This window comes from Gekko japonicus, unplaced genomic scaffold, assembly GCF_001447785.1.
Source record: "Gekko japonicus isolate JY-2015 unplaced genomic scaffold, Gekko_japonicus_V1.1 scaffold315, whole genome shotgun sequence".
NCBI lineage: Eukaryota > Metazoa > Chordata > Lepidosauria > Squamata > Gekkonidae > Gekko > Gekko japonicus.
Genome location: NW_015160844.1, coordinates 1,222,002 through 1,249,512, shown reverse-complemented (window position 1 = coordinate 1,249,512; position 27,511 = coordinate 1,222,002). Strand labels below are relative to the sequence as shown.

Below are 27,511 nucleotides of genomic sequence, written 5' to 3'. Positions count from 1 at the left end.
TAAATGGACTAATGGAGTGGGATTTTTGTTTTCCTTCTGAACAAGACTGCCAAGCACAAAGCTCTGTGCGTCAACCTTGTACCCTCTTCGCTTTGCGGCTTTCTGACTTCCGGCTATCATTATGGGGGGGGGGGCTTTGATCCTGGAATTCAGTTCAGCTAACGGGGACTAACCCCTATCCCCATTGGTGGCCGGGGGTCCCTCTTTCCTTGATCGTGAGGAAAAGCCCGGCTGAGCTCCTGCACTTTCCAGCAAACCTGGGGTGAAGGGAGGGGCCTGTCTAGTGACGTTTCGTTTGCAGCAAGTAGGGGAGAGCGTGCGAGATGGGAGGGGGTGGCGAAAAGCTGCGGCTGCTGCAGCAGCAGCGGAGGAGGAACGAGAGAGGGGCTGGGCGAAGTGAGAGTCAGGCTGGCAGCCGCCGCCGCCGAGGCGTGCTCTTAAGGGGAAAGGGGGCCGAGCGCTCTGCTGCAACCGGCTTCAGGATGTAGGCGATCGGCTGGAGGGCTCTTACTGGCAGAAGGGCTCGTCATCATGAAGAAACACTCGGCCAGGGTAGCCCCTCTCAGCGCATGCAACAGCCCAGTCCTGACTCTGACCAAAGTGGAAGGTAACCGTGCATGCAGACGCAGAGCAGGACAGCTGTGCCGTTGCCCGTGCCGAAGGGTCTCCGGGCGGCCAGGCAAGGAGCGCCAGCCAGCCTCGCGCTCCTCTTGCCGCCGCCGCCGCCCGGCACCTGCCTTACCTAGCGGTGCGCGGGACGCTGGTTGTGTGGGGGAAGGGGCGGCAGCAGCCTGGCTTGCCTGCTGCAGTCTCCCCCGCTCTCCTGGCGAAGGACAGCGAGGGAGGAGGGGGCTCGTGATGCCGTTCCTGACTGGACTCCCTTCCCAGGAAGCGTTCGCCAACAAGCCAATGCGGGCATTCCCATCCGGTGGGCCGAATGTCACCTTTCCGGGCGAGCGGGAACGCTGGAGCTCCTCGCCCTCGACGCCCGGTGAAGTTTTCTTTTGGCGCACAGGGAAGAGGGAGGGGGTAGGAACTTGCTGCATTGGGATTGGGGCAGAACCGCTCCCGTAGCTCTCAGTGTCCCCTGGAAAACGGGTAGGGCTCTGCTTGGGGCTTGGGGGTGAGGTAATTTGGCGGGTATCCATTTGGCGGGGGGGGGCAAGGCGGCATTCCGCGCCGGTTTTTTGATAAAAAAAAAAAGCAGCCACGTTATCTCTGGTGTCTGTCTATGACGGGGTTCTGGCTGTTAGAAGGTGGGGACGGGCGGAGAGACTCTGGAAACACTTTGGGGGTGCCCTGCTGATAGCGATGCTCGGATCCTTGCCGCAGTTTGAAAAGGGCATTTCCTTCAGGCTCCTCGAGCCCCTTTGGAGGCTTGGAAGTTATTGCTACGCCAAAGGACCCGAATTGATTTCTAGTGGTCTGAGGAGGAGGGCTGTCGCCATCGGCAGATAGATTATTGCTGTGCGAGTTCTTGCCTTTTTTGCCATCGTTTCAAGTCGGGCTACAGCCGCCGAGCGAGATGCTCCCAGTTCCTAATCGGAGGCAATAGCCTTGTTGATTGAAGTTGCCTTCCGAGCCTGCCTCAGACAGGAAGAAGGGCTGTGCCACAGATACAGTTGGCTGCCCAGGCAGGGACCGGGGATGCGGCGCCTGGGAAGAACCCGTAATCAATGAATGGAGCAGGGAACTTTGCGGTGCTCAGCTCAGAAAAAACAGGCTGCTTGGAAGTTTGGGGCACAAGGAAACTGAAGGGGGAGTATGACTATGAAGGTGGGCAACGGGGAGGGAGGCTGGAGCAAGTGCCTGTGTAGAGAACCTAGTGAGGGGGTGGGGAGAGGAAACGGTCCTGCAAAGGAAAAATGTAACTGTTGTGATTAAGTAACTACTGGAGTATAATTAGGAGCTAGAAATCGGAAACGCTGGAAAGGGAGAAAGGATGGAGAGCAACTGGGAAGAGAGTACCTGTGAAAAAGAGAATGAAAAAAAAATAGATTCAGAAGATCAGGGAAGGGTCATAGATGGCAGGTACCATTTAGAATGCAACCTGCCTCTTAAGAAACACAGAGATTTCCACCCTTTTAAGTCCATTGATTTAAGATGTCACCTACAGTGTCTTAAAAACTAGGGCATCAACAATAGGTCTCTGTCCTATTTTTTTTCCCCTGAAGATGCCCAAAAGAGAGAATTTGTAACCTCCCACAATGAGTGACTTAATTTGTCAGTTGCTTCTACAGTAAAGTGTTTTTTCCCTTAACTTAATGTGTAACAAGAATAATGTGATTAGAAAGAATGCAAAAAGGTGGTAAATAGCGGAGGAAGGAAAAGAAGTAGTGGGGTTGGAAGACTACACTATGGTTCGCTTAAAAACAAAGGAAAGAACAGGCAGAAGGGATGGAGAAGATGGAATGATGATAAAATAAAAATTGAGAAGGAATGATAGTAAATGTGTGAGAGAAAAGAATGTATGGTAGAAGGGTTAGAGGCTACTGGTAAGAAGATTATACTTGTATTACATCAATAGAAAGAGTAAAAAGGCAAATATCAGTTTGAGAGTTCTTAGTAAGAAAGCGTAGATTGGTTTTGTATATTCCAGTAATGCAAATGAATAGAGTATCTGCTAGAAACACAGGATACAACCCATGTCATCATCAGTTGGTCTAGTTTAATTTTAAGAACAATGTTAGGGTTAATGGATTATAACAGTAATGTGAAATGTCATATTGTCAATTTTTTTAAAAAAATGGGCAGTTTAATAGCTTATATCAGAGTGGAGTGGTTTTTCTGTGTGTGCTATACATCAAATTGTGTATCATGGCTTTTGTCTGCACATTACAGTACTGTTGTGGCTTTCAAATACGTCTAGATTACGGTACTACCATGTGCCATGCAGAGCTTCCCTTGAAGGCTGACCAGAAGATACAGTTGGTACATATTGCTGCAACCAGAATACTGACTGGAGTGGGTCATAGGACCATATCACTACTGCCTTGTTCCATCTGCACTGGCTATCAGTTTGTGTCTGAGCCTACTCAGGATGCTAGTATTCACATTTAAAGTCCTATACAAGCTTGGGGCCAGCATATAAATCTAGTCCACCACTCCATTCATCCTCAGAAGTCTTGCTTCAGGTGCCCCCTCTATCTGAGACTAGATGGGTGGCAACCCAAGAAAAGGCCTTTTCAGTTGTTTCACCAGAACTCTCAGGGAAATTCATTTGTCTTCCTCTACCATTGTCTTCTGCCAGTAGATGAAGGCTTTTGTTGTTGTTGTTGTTTGACATTCTCTTACTAATGCTTATTAGCCTTCCTTCCTCTCTGTGTGTTTTTATGTTTTATATTCTGTTTTATTTAACTGTTTAAAATATTTACATATATTTGCATTTTAAATACTTTTAAATATCTGAAATATTGTAATGTTTTAATGTGTTGTTTTAAATGTTTGCTGCCTTAGGGACTCTGAGTTGGATAGAAAGGCTGCATAGAACTTTTAAAAATAAATTAATATAACTGTCCATGAAGCACTGAACTGACCTGGTGGGTGGTATACACTGTGAATTCTTATAAACTTAATCTTGCTTCTATTGCAATCTGGACAAAACATCATCATTTACCGGTCCCATGCAGTGTTCCCTCTAAGCTTAGTGTGAGCTAGCTCACCGTTTTTTAGCCTCTGGCTCACACATTTTTGTCTTAGCTCAGGAAGGATGGCTTCAGAGCAAACGAATGCAAAAGCCAAATCACTCGCTCGCAACTTTAATGCCAGTAGCTCACAAAGTAGAATTTTTGCTCACAAGACTCCACAGCTTAGAAGGAGGACTGGTCCCAAGTTAGAAATATAAAGAAAAACAGGGGTAGATAACTTTGTTTCTTATAGAATTTAGGCACCCATATGCATATCAGCTTTTTGACCATCTGGCAATCAAGTACGTGCTGTGCTGCAATTTCTGTACCTCAAGTTGTTTAGACATTTTTTTTCATCCCGAAAAGATCATTACTATTCTGAAGAAGTTGCTTGTGAGGCCACGTACTTTAAAATATAAAAAAGACGTTAGTCTGCCCTATTTTACCTGTGCAAAGGTATGATGCATTCATGTTTTTCTAAATAAGTGTTACCAGTAGCCACACTAGTTCAAAGCAAAATTCCAAACCAAAGTTGTGTAATGCCTTTTATTAGGACCAAGCAAAACAATAGTGTGCAAGCTACTGAATCTCTTCTGTTATTTTAACATCAAGCCCAATAAAGAGTTATAGAGAAACTACACAGTTTTGTGTTATTTTGGTGAGTCCCAATTATTACATGCTTTTGTTTTTCTAGTGGCTTTCATTGCCCTCTTCCCCTATCCCCAAACCTTTTGTACAGATCTGTTGCAGCATCATGGTCTTTAAAAGGTGGTAGAATGGAACTGATGCTGGCCAAGAGAAAGAGAATATCTGCTTCACTGGTTACTCTTTCTTGAATCAACATAAATTCAATCCAATATGAAGGAACTGCAGTTAAGGAAGTCTGTGGGTATGCCATCTAACATAGGCTGCCTCCGGTAGTTTTTCATTCATATGCATTCATTACTTTAATGCCTGCCAGCTTTTTCATCTCACCGCTTGTACAATAACTATCCCAAACTAGCCTGCTACCCATGCTTTGCTACAGTATTTAAGTTCCGTAAATCCAGTTATAATACTAATGATGTGAAATTTGAAATGTGACATTTGTTGTAGGAATTCTAACAGAGAAGACTGTAGTGTAAGAAATGACGTGAGACATACATACTTGTTCATTTTCTCTACTGAAGGACCTCTCTCTAGACCACATTGGTGGTTCTGCCCTCAGGTGCTAGGATCACCAGGCTGCTTGATGAGCTCACTCTGGAGCAGGCCACATAGAACTGTCCATTTAAGAAACAGTTGTCTGTTAAGTCAACTCCTGCTACCTTCCACGAAAGTGATGGCCTCTCTACTTGTATTCCTGGATTGTTTTGCTCATATTGAGACTGTGTTGTTCTGAGCACCTCAGGGTGATCTTGCTGGTAATTGGCCTGTGCAGCTCAGTGCACTGCAGGAGTACTATGTGCAAATGTCTTTGCTGCATACCAAAGTTGCCTCCTCCTTATAGCGTTGGTGTATCTGGCTCGACGTTTGCCAGGAGCTTTGGGGGGGGGGCAGTAAGAGGTGAGAGGTGTGAGGGGGAGTTGGTGTGAGGGAGTGGTGATGTGGTGGACATTTCTTCAGGTTCATGAGGGAGGCACGCATTGAAATGTCTGCTAGAAATGTCCTTTACTATCTCCCCCAGACAACAATTCCATTATTAGCATTTCATAGAAATAAAAGCATAGTATCTGGGAAAACTCCCCATAAACATTCATACCCTGGACCTGCTCCTACACCTGACAGACATCGGCCTGTCTGGTGTTGGGGGGGATTGTATTTAAAGGCATTGGGGAGGCTGGGCCAGCAGCAATGCTAAGGCAATCCTGCTGAGCAAACCTTCCTGGGGGCTGTAAGCATCCCACCTCCTCTCCTACACCTGACCAGCAGCTACCTGTCCAGTGCAGGATGGGGAGGGGGGAGGAGTATTAGAAGCCACTGTGGAGGCAGGGCTGGCAGGATCACTAAGACATTACTGCTGGGGCAGGCTCCCTTATGGCTTTAAGCACCCCGCAACCACTGCTGCACCTGACAGACAACCGCCTTTTAGGTGTGGGAGAGGAGGGGAGTGTGTTGGAAGCCATCCCACCTCCTCTCCTACACCTGACAGGCAGCTGCCTGTCCAGTGTAGGAGGGGGAGGGGGAAGGATTATTAGAAGTCACTGTGGAGATGGAGCTGCACCTGACAGACAACCGCCTGTTAGGTGTAGGGGGTGGGTGGAGTGTGTTGGAAGCCATCAGAGAGGCTGGGTCTGTTGTTCGGACCCGCCCCGGCAAGGGGGGGGGGGGTGTAAAGAGGCAGCTGCCTGGCAGCCACATAGGAATCAATGGGGGGAGCATATTTCCCCCCTTTTGACCCACTTAGGGGTCGAATTTCTAAAAATCCCTTCTTAGCAAGCACCTATGCCACGGTAGGAGCGCTCTCCCCGAATTTGGTGTCTCTAAGTCCAGCAGTTTGGCCTGGCCACTGATTTTAAAGTGAGGGGACTTTATTTTATATATATATATAGATGGATGGATTCATCAGCATGAACTGAGCCTGTAAGATCATCACATCAATACATATTCATCAGTCTACAAAGCAGCATATGCAATCTTTCCGTATGTGTCTGCATTTATAGTATATACTAGCTCATACAGGTCTTAGGGATGTTATTTTAAATTTTCTTTTGTTTCCATTTTTTTTAAAAATGTGAATATTATATACTCTCTCCTTTTGTTATTACTGAATGAGAATATTCAAATTTGCTGTGCAAGGATTGTGTTTTAAAAGGTCCAGCATGGGCAGAAGTGATGAACAGAGGACAGAGAGGGGAAATATCCTTATTTAGGCTAGGGCAGGCAACAGGATTCTTTCACTTTAGGTCCTTTGTAGGCCACTGATTTTCAGACTTTTCTAGGAGGAGTCATGATTCATTGGTCTGATATGCAGAATGCCTAGGATAAAACCCTAGCATATCTACTACCATCCAGCCAGAGCGGGTAGTACTGGGTTTAACACAAACCAGTATTCTGAGTCAGTATAAGACAGTTTTCATATAAAATTTCTACTTTCAATATCAATTTGTTTTCCAAGGAACTTTTGCATGTCTGCTATGGATCTGCGTACTGCAGAGAATTTTGGAGCATTATGGACACAAAGAATACCAGCTAGCCAGCCAGGTCTGATTGTTTCAGTATTGTAATAAGTAAAAAGAGTATGTCCAAAAGCATACCTAGTGCTCCCCCATGACTGTGCTCTATGTCTTTCATGGAAGACTGTCATCAATAAAAATCTTCTCATTGAGTGATCCCTAATATAAGTTTTTGAGGAACCCCAGGATTCCCTCCTCATCACCACCACAAAGTTCCAGGATTCTAAGTTAAGCAAAAACAAGAGTGACTGTTTATACTTTTGTCATTTTTCTCCTCCAGGTCTTAATGTTCTAGATTTAAGGTTGTCAATTCAGTACCGTTACTCCTCAACACCTACCATGAGACAATTAGCACTAAAATGACTTAAGTAAATGAAGAAATCGAAAATATAATCGTCGGTCAGTCTTTTTGTGTAGAACCAAACAGCCAGTTGTTGGGTTTTTAAAAAAATCTTGCTGTGATCCCTGAGAAATCCTGTTGAAAGTAGATTTAAATCCACATTCCTTTTGTCAGGAATATCACTTGCTTAGAGTCTTTGACAGGTATTTGTTAAATGCAAATGAAGTTCTGGTAGTGAACACTGTACTTCTGTTGATGATTCCTCTGTTACTTTGAGGAGTTAACCAGATATGCCTGTTAGACAGCCAAACTTGTAAAGGAAAATTCATTAGGAAACTATTTAACTCACATCTATGTATTAGAGATTAGCAGTGCAATCCTAAACAAAGGTATACCCTACTAAGCCCATTGATTTTATTATCAGCATTGTGTTAGATCATGCACCTCTTCCAAGTGAAGGCTGTCTTTATAAGATTTAAGGAATAACGGGGATGCCAACCTCCAGGTGAGACCTGGAGACACCCTGAAATTACAGTTCATCTCCAAACTGCAGAGATCAGTTCTTCAGGAGGAAATGGATGTTTTGGAGTGTGAACTCTATAGCATTGTACCCCACTGAGGCCCCTGCCCTCTGTTAGCCAAATTGCCTTATATTATCAATAAGATTGGGGAGATTATGAATATTAAAGGGCAATTGGCTTATAGCACAGGAACATAACCAGAGTCAGAATTCCAAGAGCCCACAAATAGACGAGGAGACCAGGTTGCTGAAATAATTGGTCTTTTACTTAAGAATTAGCAGGCGTACAGCAATAACTTGCACACATACACAAGCAATGTAGAACTAGGAAAAATAGGTAGGAAAAGACAGCGACTTTTGAATGAGCAGGAGTATCATTGGTGGGTGATACGTTACCTGTCCGGTGAGATGAGTAGACCTTGCAGTGAAAAAGGAATAAAAGAGAGGGGGAATGGATCGTGAGCCGGCCAGCAACCCATGTAGATTTGTCCCAGACTGATCAGGGGTGGAACCTAGGGGTGGGATCAAGAGGGCAAGAGCAAGAGAGTGAACTGTGTCTCAGTTCCCCTTAAGTAGCCAAATTGTGATCTGAGGCAATAGTCAGGTGGTCACTGGTTCCCAGGAAATGTAGACAAAAAGAATAATATCTCAGGGACTTCCGGTTCTGGCGGCGCGAATGGCGGTCGCACTCTTGGGACGCTCCCGGAGTCGACCCACCCACACGCGGTTGGGGGGGGGATACGCACAAGCAGAGACCCTAAGGAGCCTTAGGCTAAAGGCTCCGAACTGGGGCGCGCCAGGGTAGTGCCTCTTTACCGGCCCATTTGGTCAGAAATTGAGGCTCACCCCATGCCCCAAAGGCCCCGCCGCGGCAGTGCCCCGTACGGGGACTAGCGACGCCACCGGACCTTGCAGAGTGATGAAGCGAACAAATGGGTGAAAGTGAACGGCTGTAAACTGTGAGTTGTCGATCAAAAGTGCGGAAAGATATAAGCGCATCTCCCCCCCTACCAAACAAGCGCATAAGAAGAGGGAGGAGGGTGGAACACCACCCCCCCGATAAGACTGGGACTGTAAGCAGAGTAAGGGGGGAGTCAAATTTAAAGAAGCAAAGTTACCTTTTGGGGATTTTCTTAAAGCGAAGAAAAGGGATTGTTTCCCAAGCAGTGCGGCACGAACTTTTTAAAAGTAAACAAACAGCCAAGATGTCGGGGGCTAAAAAGGACAGGGAGAAGGAAAAGCAAGCGAAGAAGCTAATAGTAACTTCCAGTCCTAGTTCCCGCCTCTCCGGTGCGGCTGTCAATCATCAAGAAAGTGAGATGCTTCACCCTCTGCTGGATCAGATGCAGAAAATTAGCCAAACTTTAGTAAGCATGGAAAGTGTTCTCAGTAGTCAACAGACACAGTTAACAGATACAGCCAAGAAAATGGAGGAGATTGCAAAGAAATGTCTGGTTTCAACAGAAGATACGCAGAAAATCAAGAAGAAGGTCAGCAAAATGGAAAAGAAGCAAGAAATGCAAGAAAACAAGTTATTGATGTTACAAATGGACATTTGACAAATACCTCTCCAGTTTCAAGGAATCCAAGAAGCGGAAAAAGAAGATCTCAGAAGTATATTAACGGAAGCGTTGGCACCACTGATGGGCAGTGAAGCGGATAAACTAAGCGAAGAAATGGATCTGGTATACAGATCCTATTCTAACTTTACAAAGAAAAATAATCTGCCAGCCGAAGTGGTTGTCAAATTTACCAAACAACGTGTAAGAGATCAGATCCTCAAAGCGACTTCAGCAACACCCTTGAAAATTGGAGAGCAAACTATAAGGATTTTAAAAGATGTACCATTTGAAATTCGACAGAAGCGGAAGGCATATAAAGGACTGACCACATTCTTGCAAAACCATCAAATTAACTACAGGTGGTTGTTTCCAGAAGGACTGGTCTTTAAGTTTAAAGACAAGAGAGAGAAGATTGACTCCATTTTCAAAGCACAAGACATTTTGAAGAGACTTAGAGGAGGAAGCAGAACTCGCTAAGTGGAAAATTTTCAGCAGCGACAAAGACAGCAATCCAGAGGGAGGAGACGAAGAACCGGAGGAGAAAGGAGCAGCAGGAGGTGTCTCCTATAATTTAAGAGAGAAGAAAGGCAGGCACCCCAACGTCTGATGAACTTATGAGTGTGCTGCAAGGACAATATTAATATTAACCCAAAAGGACTTTACTAACACAACTAATTTTTATCTTGGACAGGTAATGAAGCAAGAAGATCGGCTGCTCACAGTGAAGGCTTTTGACTGTACTAACATTGATAAAAGATTAATATACTAATTTACTCATCACTCGCCCTTTTCTTAATCCCTCTATATACCCTCCCTTTTTTTCTGTGAAATTTAAAGCAATAAATTCTCTCCTTTTTAGGAGAGTTTAATTTAAAAAAAAGAATAATATCTCAGATGGACAAGACAAAAGAAATGATGGCTGGACAATTTAGGGTTGATGTGTGGCAGGGAAGTCTTGGGGAAGGTATGAAACATGGGAAGGGAGAAGGAGGGTGCAATCACTTTAATGGTTCAGTGTTTGTATCTTGATTGGTGACAGGAAAGCTTAATTGCTGCTTTTGTGTCTAGCTGGCAATAGTCATTGTTTCAGGGTGGAAGGGAATGTGCTGCATGATGGAGAAGCGATCCCTTCATGGCTGCTGTGCAGGAACATCTGCCCTCTGTCAGAACATGGCTCCTCTCTGGTCTGCTGCTGGTTCTACGTTCATGGAGAGTGGGGCTTCTGGTCTTCATCTCCTTGTGCAGATACAGGATGTAGCATGGGCAGAAGTCCTCTGTAGTCCCATATCTGGCTTGGCATAAGTCTGTGGCACAAGGCTGCCCTGTCCACAGTGTACAGGCCATAGTCCATCATGGGGCACTCTGCTTGGGACCACAGCTCTGTCCATTGCCCTGGCACACACTTTTCACAGTTCAGCAAGGTATTGAGAGTAAAAGCATCAGGAACACTCTTGTTTTTGCTTAACATAGAATCCTCGAACTGGTGGTGATGATGAGGGAGAAGATGAGATATACACATGTCTTTTACCGGTGACTGATAAAGCAGTGAATTTCAAACTGTGTCCTGTGGAATCCTGTGGTTCCTCAAAAGCTTATATTAGGGATTCCTCAGTCCCACCTGGAGGCTGGCATCCCTAAATTATGCTTCATCCTTCCATCCAAAATGAATAAGCAAGATGGTTTACAACAAATTTAAATTATCATATACAAAGCAAAACCAAAGACCAGACACAGATTAGCTCTGTGCAATAAAACTATTTTAAAATTAAACTGAAAGGCATCAAACCAAAGCATATCTCACTGTAGGTATAATTTATACTAATATATCCCTCTTTTGGGCTACTTACTGTTTGCATAATCTTGTCTGGAAATCCTTTATTTTCTTTAAATTCTTAAACAGCAAAATAATTGTACTGCTATTAAGTTGGGCTTATTAGATGGGAATTATTTTTGCATAATTCTGCACAGGATCTCATCCTCTAGTAGTGAGCCTTTTCAAGCTGCTTATTCCATGTTTATCCCATAGTAATCCCACAGACTGCTGAAACAAATCTAGTGATTCTCTTTGTTTCTGTGATTACAAAACACATTGTATGGGGGAATCTCAGTATCTTTTATGGGATAAACTGCCTGTCTCTGATATTGTCTGATGGGCATTCTTGCAGTCTACAGATTCAAACAGGTGCTGTACAGGGAGTGTGGCAGGGGGTGGAACCTGCGTCCAGCCCTGGGTGAGCATACGTGGTATTCCATACCACTAATGAGATGATTGGCACTGTCAATATTGATAGTCATCAGATGGTAGGTAAATTGAAAATTGATTCTGCCATCCTATTCTCACTTTAATTAGGGCTGCAACCAAGGGCAGTAACTTTACTTGGGCAAGTAGGGAAGAAGTGTCTTATTACAGTGGCTGTACTCTACCAGAGCATTCCTGTGAATGTACATGATGTGGAATGTGCATGACATGGTTTTGAGAGTTTCAGTGTGTCCAGAATATTGGATTATTTAGTTAGGAGATGGATATGGGAGCACACCCTTTTCATTCTTCTGAATCTTTCCAGCAGTATTTGATACCCTCAGCCAGGGTATCCTTTTGAGTTGTCTGACAGAATTAAGTCTAGATGGTAACATTTTGCAGTGGCCCCATTCCTTCTGGGTCGGTATGCCTCTGAACATGATATTGGGGGACTCCTACTCCACCCCATGGCTTTTTGTGTGTGGAGTATCACAGGGGACCATTTTGTTCCTTGTACTTCTTTACAACAATATGAAACCACTGGAGGTTTGTCCAGAAAATTAGGCTTCATTTTCACCAATATGCTGATGGACCAAAGTTTTACTTCTGTTTTCCATCTAGCTTTGGGGAGGCAGTGGAATTTCTAAACTAGTGTTTAGAACAAACTGAGCAAACTGAATCTTAGTCCAGATAAGGCGGAGCTACTGTTGGATGGAAATATGACTGATCTAGGGGTGGGTGTTCTTTCTTTGGTCTGGGTTACACTTCCCTGGAAAACCTAGGTCTGCAGCTTGGGGGTCTCCTGGTTCTATTGCTATTCCTAGTTGATCAGGTGATACATATGGTCTGAAGTAGCTTTTGACAGCTTCAGCTGGTTTGGCAATTTTGCCCCTTCTTGAATCAGTGAGATATGGCCAGTTACTCGTGCCTTAATGTCATCCAAACTAGACTTCTGTAATGTGTTTTTATGTGGGGCTTCCTTTAAACAAAAAGGAAAAAAATGCCAGATGATAGTGAACTCATTTATTATTGTACGAAGTCCCTACAGATTTCCCCGTGCAAGCTTCATCAGGGGGAATCAGAGCATTCACCTAGTGCTGGAAGTGCCCTCAGCAATTAAGTTCTTTTATTGTGGACAACGTTCCGTGCACCTTGGTGTTTAGTCATGCCGGCCACATGACCATGGAAATGTCTTCGGACAGCACTGGCTCTTCGGCTTGGAAACGGAGATATTTATTTATTTTATTTATTTATTTGTTAGATTTATACCCCACCCTCCCCAGCAGGCTCAGGGCGGCTACAACAAAGGCAATTGCCATAATAACAGTTAAAACATCATAAAACAATCATTACACAATAAAAACAATCATTAAGTGAGGTGCGGTGCTCTTGATGTTAAAATGTTTTTCTCAGTCCAAGATGGGTTCATTCATTAACCTAACCTGACAGCATGCATTCTTTGGTTACCTAGGCGTCTGGGCGTCTGCCCAGGGCCGGCTCATCTCCAGATCTAGTCCACCGTCAAAGATGGCAGCTCGGTGGTGGTACAGTGGTACAGATGAGCACCGCAACCCTAGAGTCAGATTCGACTGGCTTTCGAGCAAGGGAACCTTTACCTTTACCTTTTACCGTGGACAGTTACAGCACTAGGTGAATGCTCTGATTCCCCCTGACAATGCCTGCATGGGGAAATCTGTAGGGATTTTGCACAATAATCAGCCGACTATCACTTGGCATTTTTTCCTTTTTGTTTTGTTGGCACATTGCTGTATGCAGCCCATTTTTTCTTCATACTGAGCCTCCTTTTAAAAATATTTAGATGTTACAGCTGATTAATAATATAAAAATCAGTTGGTAGAAGACGACCACTTGGAAAACATTACTGCAATGATTAGTTCCTATGCCTGAATCACACAATTTTATTTCATGTATGCTGGTTACTGATCAGTTTCTGTGCCTGACTCAAAGCACTAATGGGTCTGGGTCCATAGTAATTCCAAGAATAGTTTTCTCCCTTTCTACCATCTGAAATACAGTGGGTTACCAGAAGGGACAGTAGCAGCACTGCATGTCTGGCATGCCTTCCAAGAGAATTTTGCATACTAGCCTTTCCTTGGCTTCTGAAGATGGTGTCTTTTCAAAGAGCCATTCATTGGTAGGCTCTCGCTGTTCCACTTCTGAATTGTGTAGTCGGTTAATGTACTGGAGCCTGTTAATCTAAACCTTGATGCAGTTTTAATTTATGGATTGCTACTTCTTGAAACCCCCATCTGAAATAGTTGCTAGAGCTTGTTGCTCCTATAAGTTTTCTAATCTGTGGAAAAAAACTTGCACAACTTTGTATTCTGGGGAATATTTCTACCCCAAGCAAACATTAATTTTAAAGAGAAAAAAATCTAAAATTAATAATTTATAACATTTGTACTTTGGAATGTTTTTCTATCCCAAGACCATATCTGTTGTTAGGTAAATGTTCTCCAGGTCATTAGGAAAGATCTTTCTGTTAATTTAATTCAATGTAAAGCTGTCCTTTACGACATGGTCAGGGTATACTATCATAGAATCATAGAATGTTAGAGTTGGAAGGGACCTTACAGGTCATCTAGTCCAACCCCCTGCACTCTGCAGGAGCATAGCCGAAAGATAGCCCTACATACCTACATACCTACAACATACCCGGAAGATGGTCATCCAGCCTCCTCTTGAAAACGTCCAGCAAAGAAGCATCCACCGTCTCCCGAGGCAGACTGTTCCACTGCTCAACCACTCTTACAGTTAGGAAGTTTCTCCAGATATTTAGCCGGTAATGACTCCCTTGTAATTTCCACCCATTAGACCTAGTCTTGCAGTCTGGAGCAACAGAGAATAGATCCACTCCATCTTCTACATGACAGCCCTTCAAATACTTGAAGACTGCAATCATGTCCCCTCTAAGCCTTCTCTTTCCCAGGCTAAACATACCCAACTCTTTTAATGTTCTTCAGTTGCACAGCTGAATCCAACTCTTTGCGATCCCATGGACCAGATCATGACAGGCCTTCCTGTCTTTTGCCATCCTCTGAAGTTTGCTCAATTTCATGTTCATTGCATCGGTGACACTGTCTAACCATCTCATCCTTTGCCGTCCTCTTCTTCTTTGCCCTTCAGTCTTTCCCAGCATCAGGGTCTTCTCCAGTGAGTGCTCCCTTCTCAATTGGTGGCCAGAGTACTGGAGCTTCAGCTTCAGGATCTGGCCTTCCAGGGAACAGTCAGGGTTGATTTCTTTTAGCATTGACTGATTTGATCTTGCAGTCCAAGGGACTCTCAAGAATCTTCTCCAGGACCATTATTCGAAAGCATCTGTTCTTCGGTGCTCGGCCTTCCTTATGGTCCAACTCTCGCAGCCATACAGTACTAGTGGGAATACCATTGCTTTGACCATATCGACTTTTGTTGGCAAGGTGATGTCTCTGCTTTTTATTATGCTGTCTAGGTTTGCTATAGCTTTCCTTCCAAGGAGAAGGTGTGTTTTAATTTCATGGCTGCAGTCACCGTCTACAGTGATCTTGGATCCCAGGAACGTGAAGTCTGTCACTGCTTCCACGACTTCTCCTTCTATTTGCCAAGGAGTGATGGGGCTGGATGCCATGATCTTAGTTTTTTTGATGTTGAGTTTCAAGCCAGCATTTGCACTCTCCTCTTTCACCCTGAGAAAGAGGCTCTTTAGGTCCTACCAGTACAGTTATGCTTGCATGTAACTAGACATGCATAGGCCCAGTTGGGGATATGTAATCAATGATGTCTCGGAGGGGCATTGCCAAAAGTTTGAGACTTCCCTCCATGTAGACGCAGAGCCATTTACGAGCACTCGTTGGGTACGATTTTTCAACCAACCATGAATCCATCCAACGGTTGCACCATCCAGCCCACACTTAACCAGCTTATCCTCAAGGATATCATGAGAAACTCTGTCAAATGCTTTACTGAAATCTAGATACACTATATCCACAGCATTGCCAGAGTCAACCATTTTAGTAACTTTGTCAAAAAAGGAAATCAGGTTGGTCTGGCATGACTTATTCTTGATAAACCCATGCTGGCTACTACCAATTACTCATTCCGTTCAAGGTGCTCACAGACTGAGCATTTAATAATCTGCTCTAGAATTTTCCCAGGTATTGATGTCAAACTGACAGGCCTGTAATTTCCCGGGTCCATCTTTTTTCCCTTCTTGAAGATCGGGACAACATTAGCTCTTCTCCAGTCTTCCAGCACAACACCAGTACTCCAGGACATATCAAAGATTAGAGCCAGAGGCTCCGTAATAACATCTGCAGTTTCTTTTAGCACCCTGGGATTCAAGGCATCCAGCCTTGGAGATTTGAAAGTGTTTAAGGCAGCTAGATGCTCTCTAACCATTTCCTTACTTACTCTGGACTGGCGGTTCCTCCTTCCTTCATATGCCCCGCATTCTTCAGTTTGTATATAGCTCACCTTATGGTTAAAGACCAACGCAAAGAGAGATGAGTAATTTCGCTTTTCTGACCCCATCCCTACAGATTCGATCCTGCTTCTTGTACTCACCCTCAGTAATCTGACCCTCCTTCCATTTCCTGTACGTTTCCCTTTTTAGTCTCAGCTCTTTAGAGAGTTCCTTGTTCAGCCACCTTGGCTTCATTACCCGTCTCCCACGTTTCTTTCTTACCGGAACAATTTGTGATTGTGCCTTAAGCACTTCATTTTTCAGCATCACCCATCCTTCCTGTGCAGATTTCCCCCTCAGCATTTCCAGCCACAGGATCCTACCTGATATTTCTCTGAGTTTTTAGAAATCAGCTTTCCTGAAGTCCAGGATACGAGTACTACTCTGTCCTGGTTTCACATCCTTCTCTATGTCAGATTCCAAGCTGACATGGTCACTATTCCTCAAGGATCCCACAACATTCACTTCATCAACCAGTTCTTCCCTGTTAGTCAGGATTAAATCTAGGATAGCAGATCTTCTGGTTCCTCCCTCCACCTTCTGAGAGATGAAGTCGTCTGCAAGACTATTCAAGAATCTGTGGGATTGCCTAGCAGAGTTAGATTTCCAGCAAATATCTGGATAGTTGAAATCTCCCATAACCACTACATCTTGTCTCTGTGAAAGTTTAGCAAACTGTTGTACAAATGTATCACCCAGTTCCTCTGGTTGGTTTGGAGGTCTATAGTATACCCCCACAACAATATCCTCTTCTTCCCCCCCCTATCCTTACCCACACGCTTTCAAGAGGGCAACTCTCAAAATCCTGAATTTCAGTGCAAGTGTATTCATTCTTGCCATATAGTGCCACCCCGCCTCCTTTTTTGTTTATTCTGTTCCGTTTGAACAAGGTATATCCTTCAATCACTGTGCTCCATATATGAGACTCATCCCACCAAGTCTCAGTGATGCCTATCAGTTCATACTTACTTTCCAATATTTGAAGTTCAAATTCCTCCTGTTTATTTCCCATACACTGTGCAATAGTATAAAGACATCTCAGATTACAGACATCCTTTCCTACAATAGGTCCCTTTGAATTTACCTGAAAATTACTGAACTCACCTCTCTCCTGTTCATTTATTCTCTGGTCACTCCCCTTCTTGAACTTAGTGTTGGGGATGCCACACAACATCAGGCTTTTCCCCCCACCCCCAATGTCTTCAGTTTAAAGCCCTCCTGATCAGGTTCGCAAATCTTCCAGCAAAGACATTCCTCCCATTCTTTGTAAGGTGCACCTATAAGAGACACAGGTACATTTATGAGCCTATATGTTAAATGTTCTGTCTCGGGTACATTTTTTATTTAAACATGAGCTGACTGCTGCAAAGATTCATTTTCAAATTAATATGTTTATATGTATAATAACATAAAATTGAATTTGTATCCATTGATTCGGGAGGTGGGGAATGTCACTGTACCCAGTGGTATCCAAAAAGAATACCACAAGTGAGAGCAAATGTAGAGACCCAAGGTAATGTATGTGAAATACTTCCATCGTTGAAAGCACTGTATAAAATATGTAATTCTGGTTGTTTGTTTAGAGCATCTAACTGAACAGGAAAATGTCAGTAGACCACTAATATAGTAGCTAAAGCTAGGCAACTGCTATAAATCACTTAGAAAACATCTGTTTATCTATCCAATGCCTTTTCATCTCATCCTTCCTCCAAGGAGCTCACGGCAGTGTATGCACCTCTACCATGTTACCGGAAATGCTCAGAGTACATTTGCAGACTCAGTTCATACATGCAGTCCCAGATTTCTTTGTAAGGGGAATTTTTGTCTTTGCTTGAAACAAGCACAAACTTGGGCAGTACCTCAGGAAAGGGCTTAGAAAGTAGACAGCAAGAGGGACAGTACTTTAGTCATAATCTTTATTGAACATACCAATTAATATCAGTGGTTGTTGTCCCAATGAGACAGGATATTTCTCCCTCAGGCAGGTCCAGAAAGTCAGAACCCACCCTCAGTGTTGTTATGAGCATACAGCGTCAATGGGGGGGGGGAGTTGGAGGGCAAAAGATGCAGGTTCTCGAACAGGGCTTCAGTGAAGGGGTGGGACATGGGAAGAAGGAAGACTAAGGTGTTTAAAAAAGCAGAGTGAAAGTGTCATACGTTGCCTGGTCCAGAGGTCTTGATGCCATTGAAGAACCCAAAATAGTGATGAGGGAGGTAGTCCAAGTGATTTTGGTAACTCTGTCCAGTGATTTTGGTAACAAAGGAGCATTCCTTGAGAATCAGATTGAGCCAGATTTTTCCTTTGCTGCGATTCTATATTGTGTTTTTCCTGGGCCAAATATCATTTATGGCATTTTGGATCCTTTGTAAAGGTAACACGAGGAGTGACTTATCCAGACTTGGTCATACAGAAGAGGCAGGAGATTTAGTTAGAATAATTTAATTCCAAAAATTGTCATAAGGAAGAAGGGGCACAGGAAGATCAGTAAGGTACAGGGGAGATGGGATGATCTAGACATAATGACTGAATAACTTAAACGGCAGACCTGATTAGTGTCTGTTAACAGAATCACAGAATCTTGTGATTAAATTTCCAGGGAATTCTGCATTATAAGGCATATTCCTGGCTGGTCCTTAGAAGGTCGATTGTTGTCCTCCAAACCTTGATTATTAATCATGACATGAATTTTGACAAGCCCCCAGAAAGCCAAAGAACAGAGCCATTGACAGGGAAGTGTCCAGACTCCTAACAAACCTTGCTACTCTCTCATGAATATAGTAACCTGATTTCCTGTAGCTTGATCTTAATGCCTCAGCTTTAATTTCAAATATGGAGTCTCTCCTGCAATTACAGTACGTAAGTCATGGGAGTGGCAACAAAATGGCTCCTGACCCAGGGCGTGGTGAGTCATCTTGACCAGTTGAAACTCAGCCTGGAGGAAGATGTCTTGAGTGTCACAGAACCTGGGCCCAGCTCACAAGAAACAGCTGAGGAAAGGCAGGAGCTCCAGGATTCAATGCTGACAGCTGACACTGACTCCTCCAGGCAGACTATGGGAGAGAATGATCAAGACCAGTTGGGGCAGGATGACTCCTTTGATTCTCCCTCAACAGCAGCAGACCAATGCTGGGAGCGATCTCACTGGTAACTTACAGAGAGAAGGCGTGTCTCTTGGCTCAATGCTGGTGTTTTGGCTGACAGCAGTCCTGAGTGATTACAGGATTTTGACTTGCATAACTCAGCTTGTTGTGAGAGGCTTAGTTGAACCAAGCTGGCATGCCTTTCCAGCTGTGGAAGCAACGAGTCACATATCTGTGAGCCCAACAACCACAACTCCTGCCTTGCCCCCTGTGACTTTTGGACTGACCTTGGACTTTGCTATCTGGACTGCCTTTGGATTCTGCTTATCAGACCTGCCTGCACATAATGAATTACTGACCCTTTGACTGGCCTTGACTTCACTTTCCAGACTTCTCTGGCACTGTCTCTCTGCTCATGTGCCTGTTGTGCCTGCTAGCCACTCGAGATGTTCGTATCGCTCACCTTCCGTATTTGACGTCCTGTGTTCTGAAAACATAGAAATTATAAACATCATCAAGCGTCAATTCTGTACTAGTTATTATTGTCTATTCATTGTGATTTGTGAACTCACAGCAATTTTTCATCATTATTATTGTGCCTGCTAGCCGGGACACAGGGCTGCTTTTGGAGCTACAATTTTCCCTATTTTATCTTCAAAAAAACTCTATGAAGTACATTAGGCTGAGAAAGGTGTGGCACGGAAGCAGTAGCAGGGGACAGAGGGAGCTCCACCTGCTGGGCCAAAGGTAGCAGCTGCTCCAGAACAGTGCTGAGCTTGGCCAGCATGGGTGGAGCCTTGGGGATAAAAAAGGAGGAGAGACGGAGCAGAAGAAGGCAGGCAGGTTGGGAGAGGCTGTGAAGGCACAGCGAAGGGAGGAAGATGAGCTGGGGCCTTGGGCAAGGTAAGGCAATGAGATCTGGACAGGCCTGGTGAAATGGACCCATGGCAGGTGCACAGCTCAGCCCCCTGAGGTTTTAAAGGGGCAAAGTGGGGGTGGGGGGAGATGAAGGAAACTGTGCTTGTGTAAATACCTGTGTGGATGTGGTTCTTGATAATAAAGAGAACTTTAATGAGCACCATTGAGTCTGGGTGAATCCCTGCTGACCGTGGAAGACACTTACGATATCCTGCTGCTCCCTGGTGAGCCTACAGATGGTTAATGCCCAGGGACTTTGTGAATCTGGCTTTCCCAGTTCCAATCCAACAGTCTAACCACTAAACAGCACTGGCTTTCCAGTCTGTAATACAATACTGTATTGTTCACAAATTGATATTAATTAGAGTCCAAAATTGATGTTTGTGGTACGCATATCTACTGCTTTTGTATGCAAAAGAACTCCCTATGGCACCATCTTTACCTTGAAATTGAAACTGCTCACAAAATTTGAAGTAATCCTCTGCCAAATTTAAACCAATCAAATAAAAAAGTGAGAATGTTGTTTATTTCTGTCTAGTATATAGTTGAATTGTCCAGAGTTTACATCATCTTCTATTACTGCCTTCTGGATGTGAGCAGGGCTTTAAAAAAAAAAAAAAGATGATGGAACTCTCAAGAGGGAAATGAAGTTTTCAATCTGTATGCTGAAAGCTCATAAACCTTTAAACATTTTAAAAAGAATTTTGTTGAAGTGGTTCTGGAACTCCATTCCAGTGCATTCCCCCAGAAAAAAAAGCCCTGGATGTGAGTTATGACAGGCACCAAACCACCACTGTTCACAGTGTGCCTATATGTAAGTTGGGAGCGGCTTCTGTTATAGCCACTGTACTATGGCATTGCAGTGGGAGAAAAACTGTGATAAGTAATATGCCATGGTGGTGATGGAAAGTGCTGTCAAGTCACAGATGACTTATGGTCGACCCCATAGGATTTTCAAGGCAACAGATGTTCAGAGGTGGTTTGCCATTGCCTGTCTCTACATCACGAGTTCCTGGACATCCTTGGTGGTCTGCCATCCAAATACTAATCAGGGCCAACCCTTCTTAGCATCTGAGATCTGACGAGATTGGGCTAGCCTGGGCCATTCAGGTCAAGGTAATATGCCATACAAATGTGCAATGGAAAGGCCATTAACAAAAAGCCATTAACCATTTTAGGATTCAGGCTGTATGCTTTCTTGAATTATACAACTCTTGCTTATGTGCATTGTCCTTTGCAGAACAGGTAGAGAAAGAAGTACTTTTCTCCCTTTCTCACAATACAAGAACTCGTGGGCACTCCATGAAATTGCTGAGCGGTCGGGTTAGAACAGATAAAAGGAAGTACTTCTTCACCCGAAGTGTGATTAACACATGGAATTCACTGCCACAGGAGGAGGTGGTGGCTACAAGCATGGATGGCTTCAAGAGGGAATTAGATAAATATATGGAGCAGAGATCCATCAGTGGCTATTAGCCACAAGGTATAGGTAGGAACTCTAGGTCGGGGGCAAGTGATGCTCTGTATTCCTGGTGCTTGGAGGGGGGGCAACAGTGGGAGGGCTTCTAGTGTCCTGGCCCCACTGCTGGACCTCCTGATGGCACCTGATATTTTTGTCCACTGTGTGACAGAGTGTTGGACTGGATGGGCCATTGGCCTGATCCAACATTGGCTTCTCTTATGTTCGTATGTTAAATGTGGAAGGATCTGCAGTTGTATCACAACATGTGAAAGGAGTGTTCTGCCCATAACCCACAGTGAGAAATCTTAGGAAGTATTTGGTGAAAATGCCCTCAAAACTAGGAGACCTTTTTCAATACAACAAACCAATGTAGGTGACCACTGAGATAGAACAGAGAAGATTGTGCTGGACTGTAGGCATGACATGATCAATGGAAGGTCAGTATAATGGCAAGTAAAGGGCTTATAACCCAACAGTAGTGAGTATTGTTGAACCTTTCTCCCGATGACCCTGTATTTTCTGCATTTGTTCTCACTTTGCCTCTACTTGCCCCACCTCTCTTAATGTTATTATATGACCTAGCCTGTTATCACAGTGGGCCTGAGTTACACTTGCAAGCGAATAAGTTGCTTGGACTGATGGAGATCCTAGATGTCACAGTTCCTGTTTCATTGGCTCAGCTGTTTTTCTGTTGTCTCAGGTCTTGCAAACTGTAGATTAGAGAACAGACTGCTTAGGGGGATGATGATTCTGAAGGTTTATGAGAAACTAAGTCAAAAGCACTTGAGCGTACTTAAGTCTCAGAGCATTTCATTGGAAATGAACTACTACTATTTATTCTGTAGGGTGGAGGAGGTGATTTTCATAGCCAGAGCAAACAAAAAAGGCATTTTGGAATGAAGACACAGACTACTTCAGAAAGCAGTGCAACTTGTTTTGGCTAGAGTGTTTTTTACTCCTTCCAGTGTGAGATCATAAGAGCATCCTTCGAAATTCAACACCTGATGTGTCAGATCATTTTCATAGTAAAGTGATCTGTGGAGTATTGTGTGTCACGCTACTTCTGCAGTGCAAACACCTTTGTTAGTGTATTGAACACCTTTGTTTAAGAGTGTACATGGAAGAGCTATACATAACAAATATTTGTATGCACATTTTACTTTTCTATTTTATTATTGCTGTATAGCAGATTTTCAGCGTAGGGATATTTCCATATGGCCTAGATGGGTTGAGGTTTTGTGAACATGTACAAGTGTTTTGGAAAGATTACAATGTTATCTAGTTGTATTCATGGGAACAAAGCATGTTGCTAGCAGTGGTATTTTTTCTTCAGACATTTATATTAATATATGATTTTCACCCTATAAATATTTGTTTCTCTGCAATATTTTTACTTTGTATTTCAGTGGTAGGATCATTTGGGCACATAGTATATATCCTCCTCAGTCAACTGGATGCATGTCTCCTTTCATACTCCATTTCATTCATTACAACTGTCAGCTGGTTTTATAATACTCATATTATCCCTGGCCGTATTCCCTTTTTTCCAGCTTTTTCTTTGTTTTTAAAAACCAGATTCTTGAAGACTGTGTATCTGAATATGTAGGAGCTAGAGAAAGGTTAATTTAGTGCAGACTGAATCATTACCTCAGTTATCTACCCAGTTCTAGATTATAACAGGGGCTTATGGTTCAAAGTTCTGATGAGAACAGATCAGTTCTTGCTTGTACCAAAACATATTTTGGGTAGGTGTCCAAGAAAAGCCAATACTCTTCCCTAGCTTATGACATTGTATGGTCTGTCAAACTGATGTCTTTTTTAAAAAATTCCTTTGACTTCAGTTGAGTTACTTCTGATGGAACAATATAATTTATGTCATAATTAAACTCTGAAAAATAAGGTTGCCAACACCTCTGGTGGAGGCAGGGGTCCCCTGCCACCAGGCCCTGCCCCCCCCCCCCCAGCCACCGATCAGTTGGCTGGCAGGGGTACTTTCCAGTAGGAAAGAGGAATGCCTCTTTTACACTAGTGAGCTCTAGACAACACTCTGATATTTGGGGCAAAACTCTACGGTAGAAGCCAGTTCTACTACAGAGTTCTTGCCCAAACACCAGCACGTTGCCTGGAAGTCAATGGTATGACAATGTCACTTCCTTTGTGATGTTGGCAACATGGCCTGGGCCTTTCTCTTTCTCCTGGTAAGTCCCCCCCCGCCCTGGCAACCGTACTGGAAAAGCCTATTCACTTAGGGTCGCCTCATGTTTTGCTTTTGTACATGGGTGAAGAACCAGAGTACAAAACACATGCATACCACCATGTGGTTTAGGATTTAGTTCTCGGAAAGTAAAATGCTTTAGAATGTTCTCCATTAGTTCTAACAAAATTTCTTTCTTTCTCTCTCTCTGTTCTTTTCTTGCAGGGGATGAGCATTCCCGCGATTCCCCAGCTCCAGCAGAAGCCCAAGCACAAGCTGGGATGGAAGCTGGTGGAAGAGGAAGCCGGTGTTGCTGGACATGCTCTGTAACCCAACTTAAGAAGTTTTTCTGGGGAGTGGTGGTGGTGCTTGGTGTATGTTCATCCTGGTCAGGTTCAACTCAGCTAGCAAAACTGACCTTTAACAAATTTGATGCACCTTTCACTTTGACGTGGTTTGCAACAAACTGGAACTTTTTATTCTTTCCTTTGTATTACATTGGACATGTTTTTAAGTCAACTGAAAAACAGTCTCCACAGCAAAGATACAGGTAAGGGTGAACAGGGTTTTTAAAAGTTGTGCTACATATCCTTTTTCCTTCTTGGGGTTTTTTTAAAACATTTTTTACTGTTACAAAATAGGACCATGAGGCTACATGATAAATTTGATGAAGAGAAAGAAGAATGCTAAAGGAAGGTTCAAATGAGAGAAACAGAAACAGGCAAAGGTTGGGTAGGTGGGTGGGGGATACAGAATTATAGTCAACCTTAAAATAAGTTTTCTCTGACGCATTCACAGTGACTGCTGTTTATAAAGTATTATGCTGTAAGTGCAAAAAAACTTTATTAGAGGAAAATGGGAGCAAGATATGCATATAATAAATATATTATTTTATCCATTGAGGTATGTTAACTAAATCTGATTCATGCTGGGACTTCTAGCACATTCCTCCTTTTCATCCCACAATATCAAATCCTCATTGTTGATAGGTAGAACAAATGGCTTACTCATGATCAGTGTTCCCTCTAAGCTGAGTAAGTGTGAGCTAGCTCACGATTTTTTTTAGCCTCCAGCTCACAAACCTTTGTCTTAGCTCAGGAAGGGTGGCTCCAGAGCAAACTGATTTATGCAGTAGCCAAATTGCTCGCTCACAACTTTAATGCAAGTAGCTCACAAAGTTGAATTTTTGCTCACAAGACTCCAAAGCTTAGAGGGAACATTGCTCATGATATCTCAGTGAAGTCCTTGAAGAACCCATATTGTCTTAGGAGTCAAGCACTGGGGGACCTTTTATGCCTCAGAATATAGGGAAAGTGATTTCAGGAGATGGATTAAGGTAGCAAGCCAGACACAAGTAACCCTTTTCTGATGCTTATTATCTGATATAAATAAACACACGATTTATACAAATTTAGTTCTTTGGAAGGGGGATCAGAGCTAAGCATATGAAATGAATTGCTGTTTTTGGGTAGAGGTGATCACCAATGTATTATACCAATGTATTATGCGTTATAGCAAGCCTTATTTATTTATATTTTAGAAGCTCTTTCATAAATCTGGTCCATAAATGTAAATAGCTGTAATAAATACATTCTTGGAATATACTTGTTTGGTCACTCCACACAAAAAAATTGGTAGGTACTCATGAGGAAAATTGTTTTACAGCGACCTATGGTTTTTGAACAAATACATTGAACTGGAATAATCGTCTAGTACAGCAGCTTGTGCAATGGTTTCAGGTTGGGCAATGAGCGAGTGGTAGGCTTTCCTTTTCCAGCAGGCAGCAGCAATTTCCTCACTGAATTCTTCTCTCTTCGTGGTTCTAGGTTGTCAAAGGAGTAGAGAGCATTCTCATCAGAGCCTTGAAATAGTTTTACTTCTTAGAATGCATATATGGCAAACACTCCTTTCCTGGATACATGTTTGAGAACCCCATGTTTTCCTCATAACGTGGAGTTTTGCACTGTTCGTTTTGTATGTTGATCAGTCCAGGTTCAGTGGTCAGGATGAGTTTTTTCCCCAATGTACAGCATCTATAAACGATGCTTTAATCAAATTATTTCCCTAGTCATGCCTGCATTATTAATATATGAACTGACATAAATCGAAGCACTACCATATAAAGCTGATGCTTAGAAAGTGGCATTTTAAAGACATTATTTGTTTTAGCATTTATAGAAAAATTATAAAAATTGATATAGCATGTCTTATGGGGGGGAAGGAGATTTGGAGTTTACATTGTGTCAAGAATGAGCAGCATACAAACCAGGAGTTCTTGGAATTCTCAGACTTTCTCAGACTGAGAGCTTTTATATTTCTTACAGTCATTTTGCCTTCATGGTTGCAGATAAACCCAGGAAGACATTTGCAACAAACTTCCTATAAATGCGAAGATGAATAAAATGTATTGTTTCATAGTTATCACAAGATGTACTTAATGCAGGGGTGTCAAACATGTGGCCCGGGGGCAGGTCAGGCCCCCAGAGGGCTACTATCAGGCCCACAGTGGAACTGCCCATCTCCTGTTTCGTCTTCCAATTCTGCCACTCCTGCGTCATCGTAGCTTGCTTTGCCAGACTCTCTCAATCACTCAGAAGAGATAGATAGGCAAGTTCTGTTCCCTGCACTAGCTGAGGCTCCTCCCCCTCCCCCTTCCTCTTCCAGGGGGAGGGAGGGAATGAGCCAGAGCTTGTTTCCTGGCCAGGCTGCCTCAATCACACAAGCCTTTCTTCCCTTCAATTGGCTGAGGCTCCTCCCCGAAGGGAAGGAGGGAGAGATTGCTTTGCTTGGCTGCCTCAAACGCATGGGAGAAATACAAAGCACCTTTAAGACCAACTAGGTTTTATCCAAGGTATGAGCTTTTGTGTGTGTTGCTACAATGTGTGTGTTTTGTTGGGCTTCTTATGCTGTGGCTTTCCTGGGTGCAACTGGGTTCCCTCCCCCTTTTCACTGTATTCATGCCCTCACAATCCAATCTTGCTCAGTGGGAAAGCAATGTGAATTATTTAAATGAGGAATAACAACAAACCAGTAAAGTGGATTAGGGTGAGAGTATGTGTCCAAACCAAGTTTACCCAGCACATTTCCTTTGGGGATTTTGAACTTAGGCTTCCCAGATAGTAAGCTGATACTGACTACTGAGGAAGACTATAGTTTTGTAGACACATAGCCTTCAGTCTGTGTCATGGTGCCTTCTCATGTTCTTGACCAGCACATGAAGCAATTTATGTACAAAAGCTCACAGTGCCCAGCCATTTTATGTTATCCCCTGGGCCCTAGGCTCAGAACTCTGAGCATGAGATTTCTGTAGTGAATGTCAATAAATCAAAAGCAGTTTTGCAGCTTACAGATACACACTTGAACAGCATACTCCAGATTGGAACAGCACAGACACTTTGATGCAATAATTCAGAGCAAGAGGTGTCAGTTACCAGACACTGTTAAATAAACAAAATACTGCAAGAGTGGTAATGTTTTAAGCACATTTTTTTTCTAAGTAAAAAAAACAACCCTTTGTGTGTCCTTTATAAAGTTTATATCTCCGCTACCTAGCATTACATTTTATGACACACGTGGCCCGGCCCAACAAGGTCTCATTTCTGTCAGATCCGCCCCTCATAACAAATGAATTCAACACCCTTGACTTAATGGGTAGTAAGAAAGATTTTGACACTTCCAGTATTTTAGAAACTGGCCCTTGGGAATTAAAAGAACAACAAGACAAGTTAAATGGCAAAGGCAAAATTTGATCTGCTATTGACATTTGACATTCAGTTGTTTTGAAAATGTAGCAGTTCTGCTACTTTCTGATCATTTTTATGTGCTTTAAGAACAATGGGGGAATTTGGTCAAAAAAGCCAAGATTGCCTCTGAACACCAAATGATAACAATTCTCATGTCTAAAAATAGTGTGTTCTACAATAATTATAGAGCCTGAGTAAATTTTGGAATA

General features: G+C 43.3%; 1 protein-coding gene across 1 annotated transcript in view; it reads left to right on the top strand.

Moving 5' to 3' along the window:
* The first annotated feature begins 402 nt into the window (after positions 1-402).
* Positions 403-27,511, top strand: part of SLC35F3 (solute carrier family 35 member F3) — a 75,268-nt gene continuing 48,159 nt past the window's right edge. The window contains exons 1-2 of the mRNA XM_015419905.1: positions 403-607; positions 23,785-24,109. Coding sequence (XP_015275391.1) covers positions 532-607; positions 23,785-24,109 — 401 coding nt within the window. The 5' untranslated portion in view covers positions 403-531. The remainder of the gene's footprint in view (positions 608-23,784; positions 24,110-27,511) is intronic.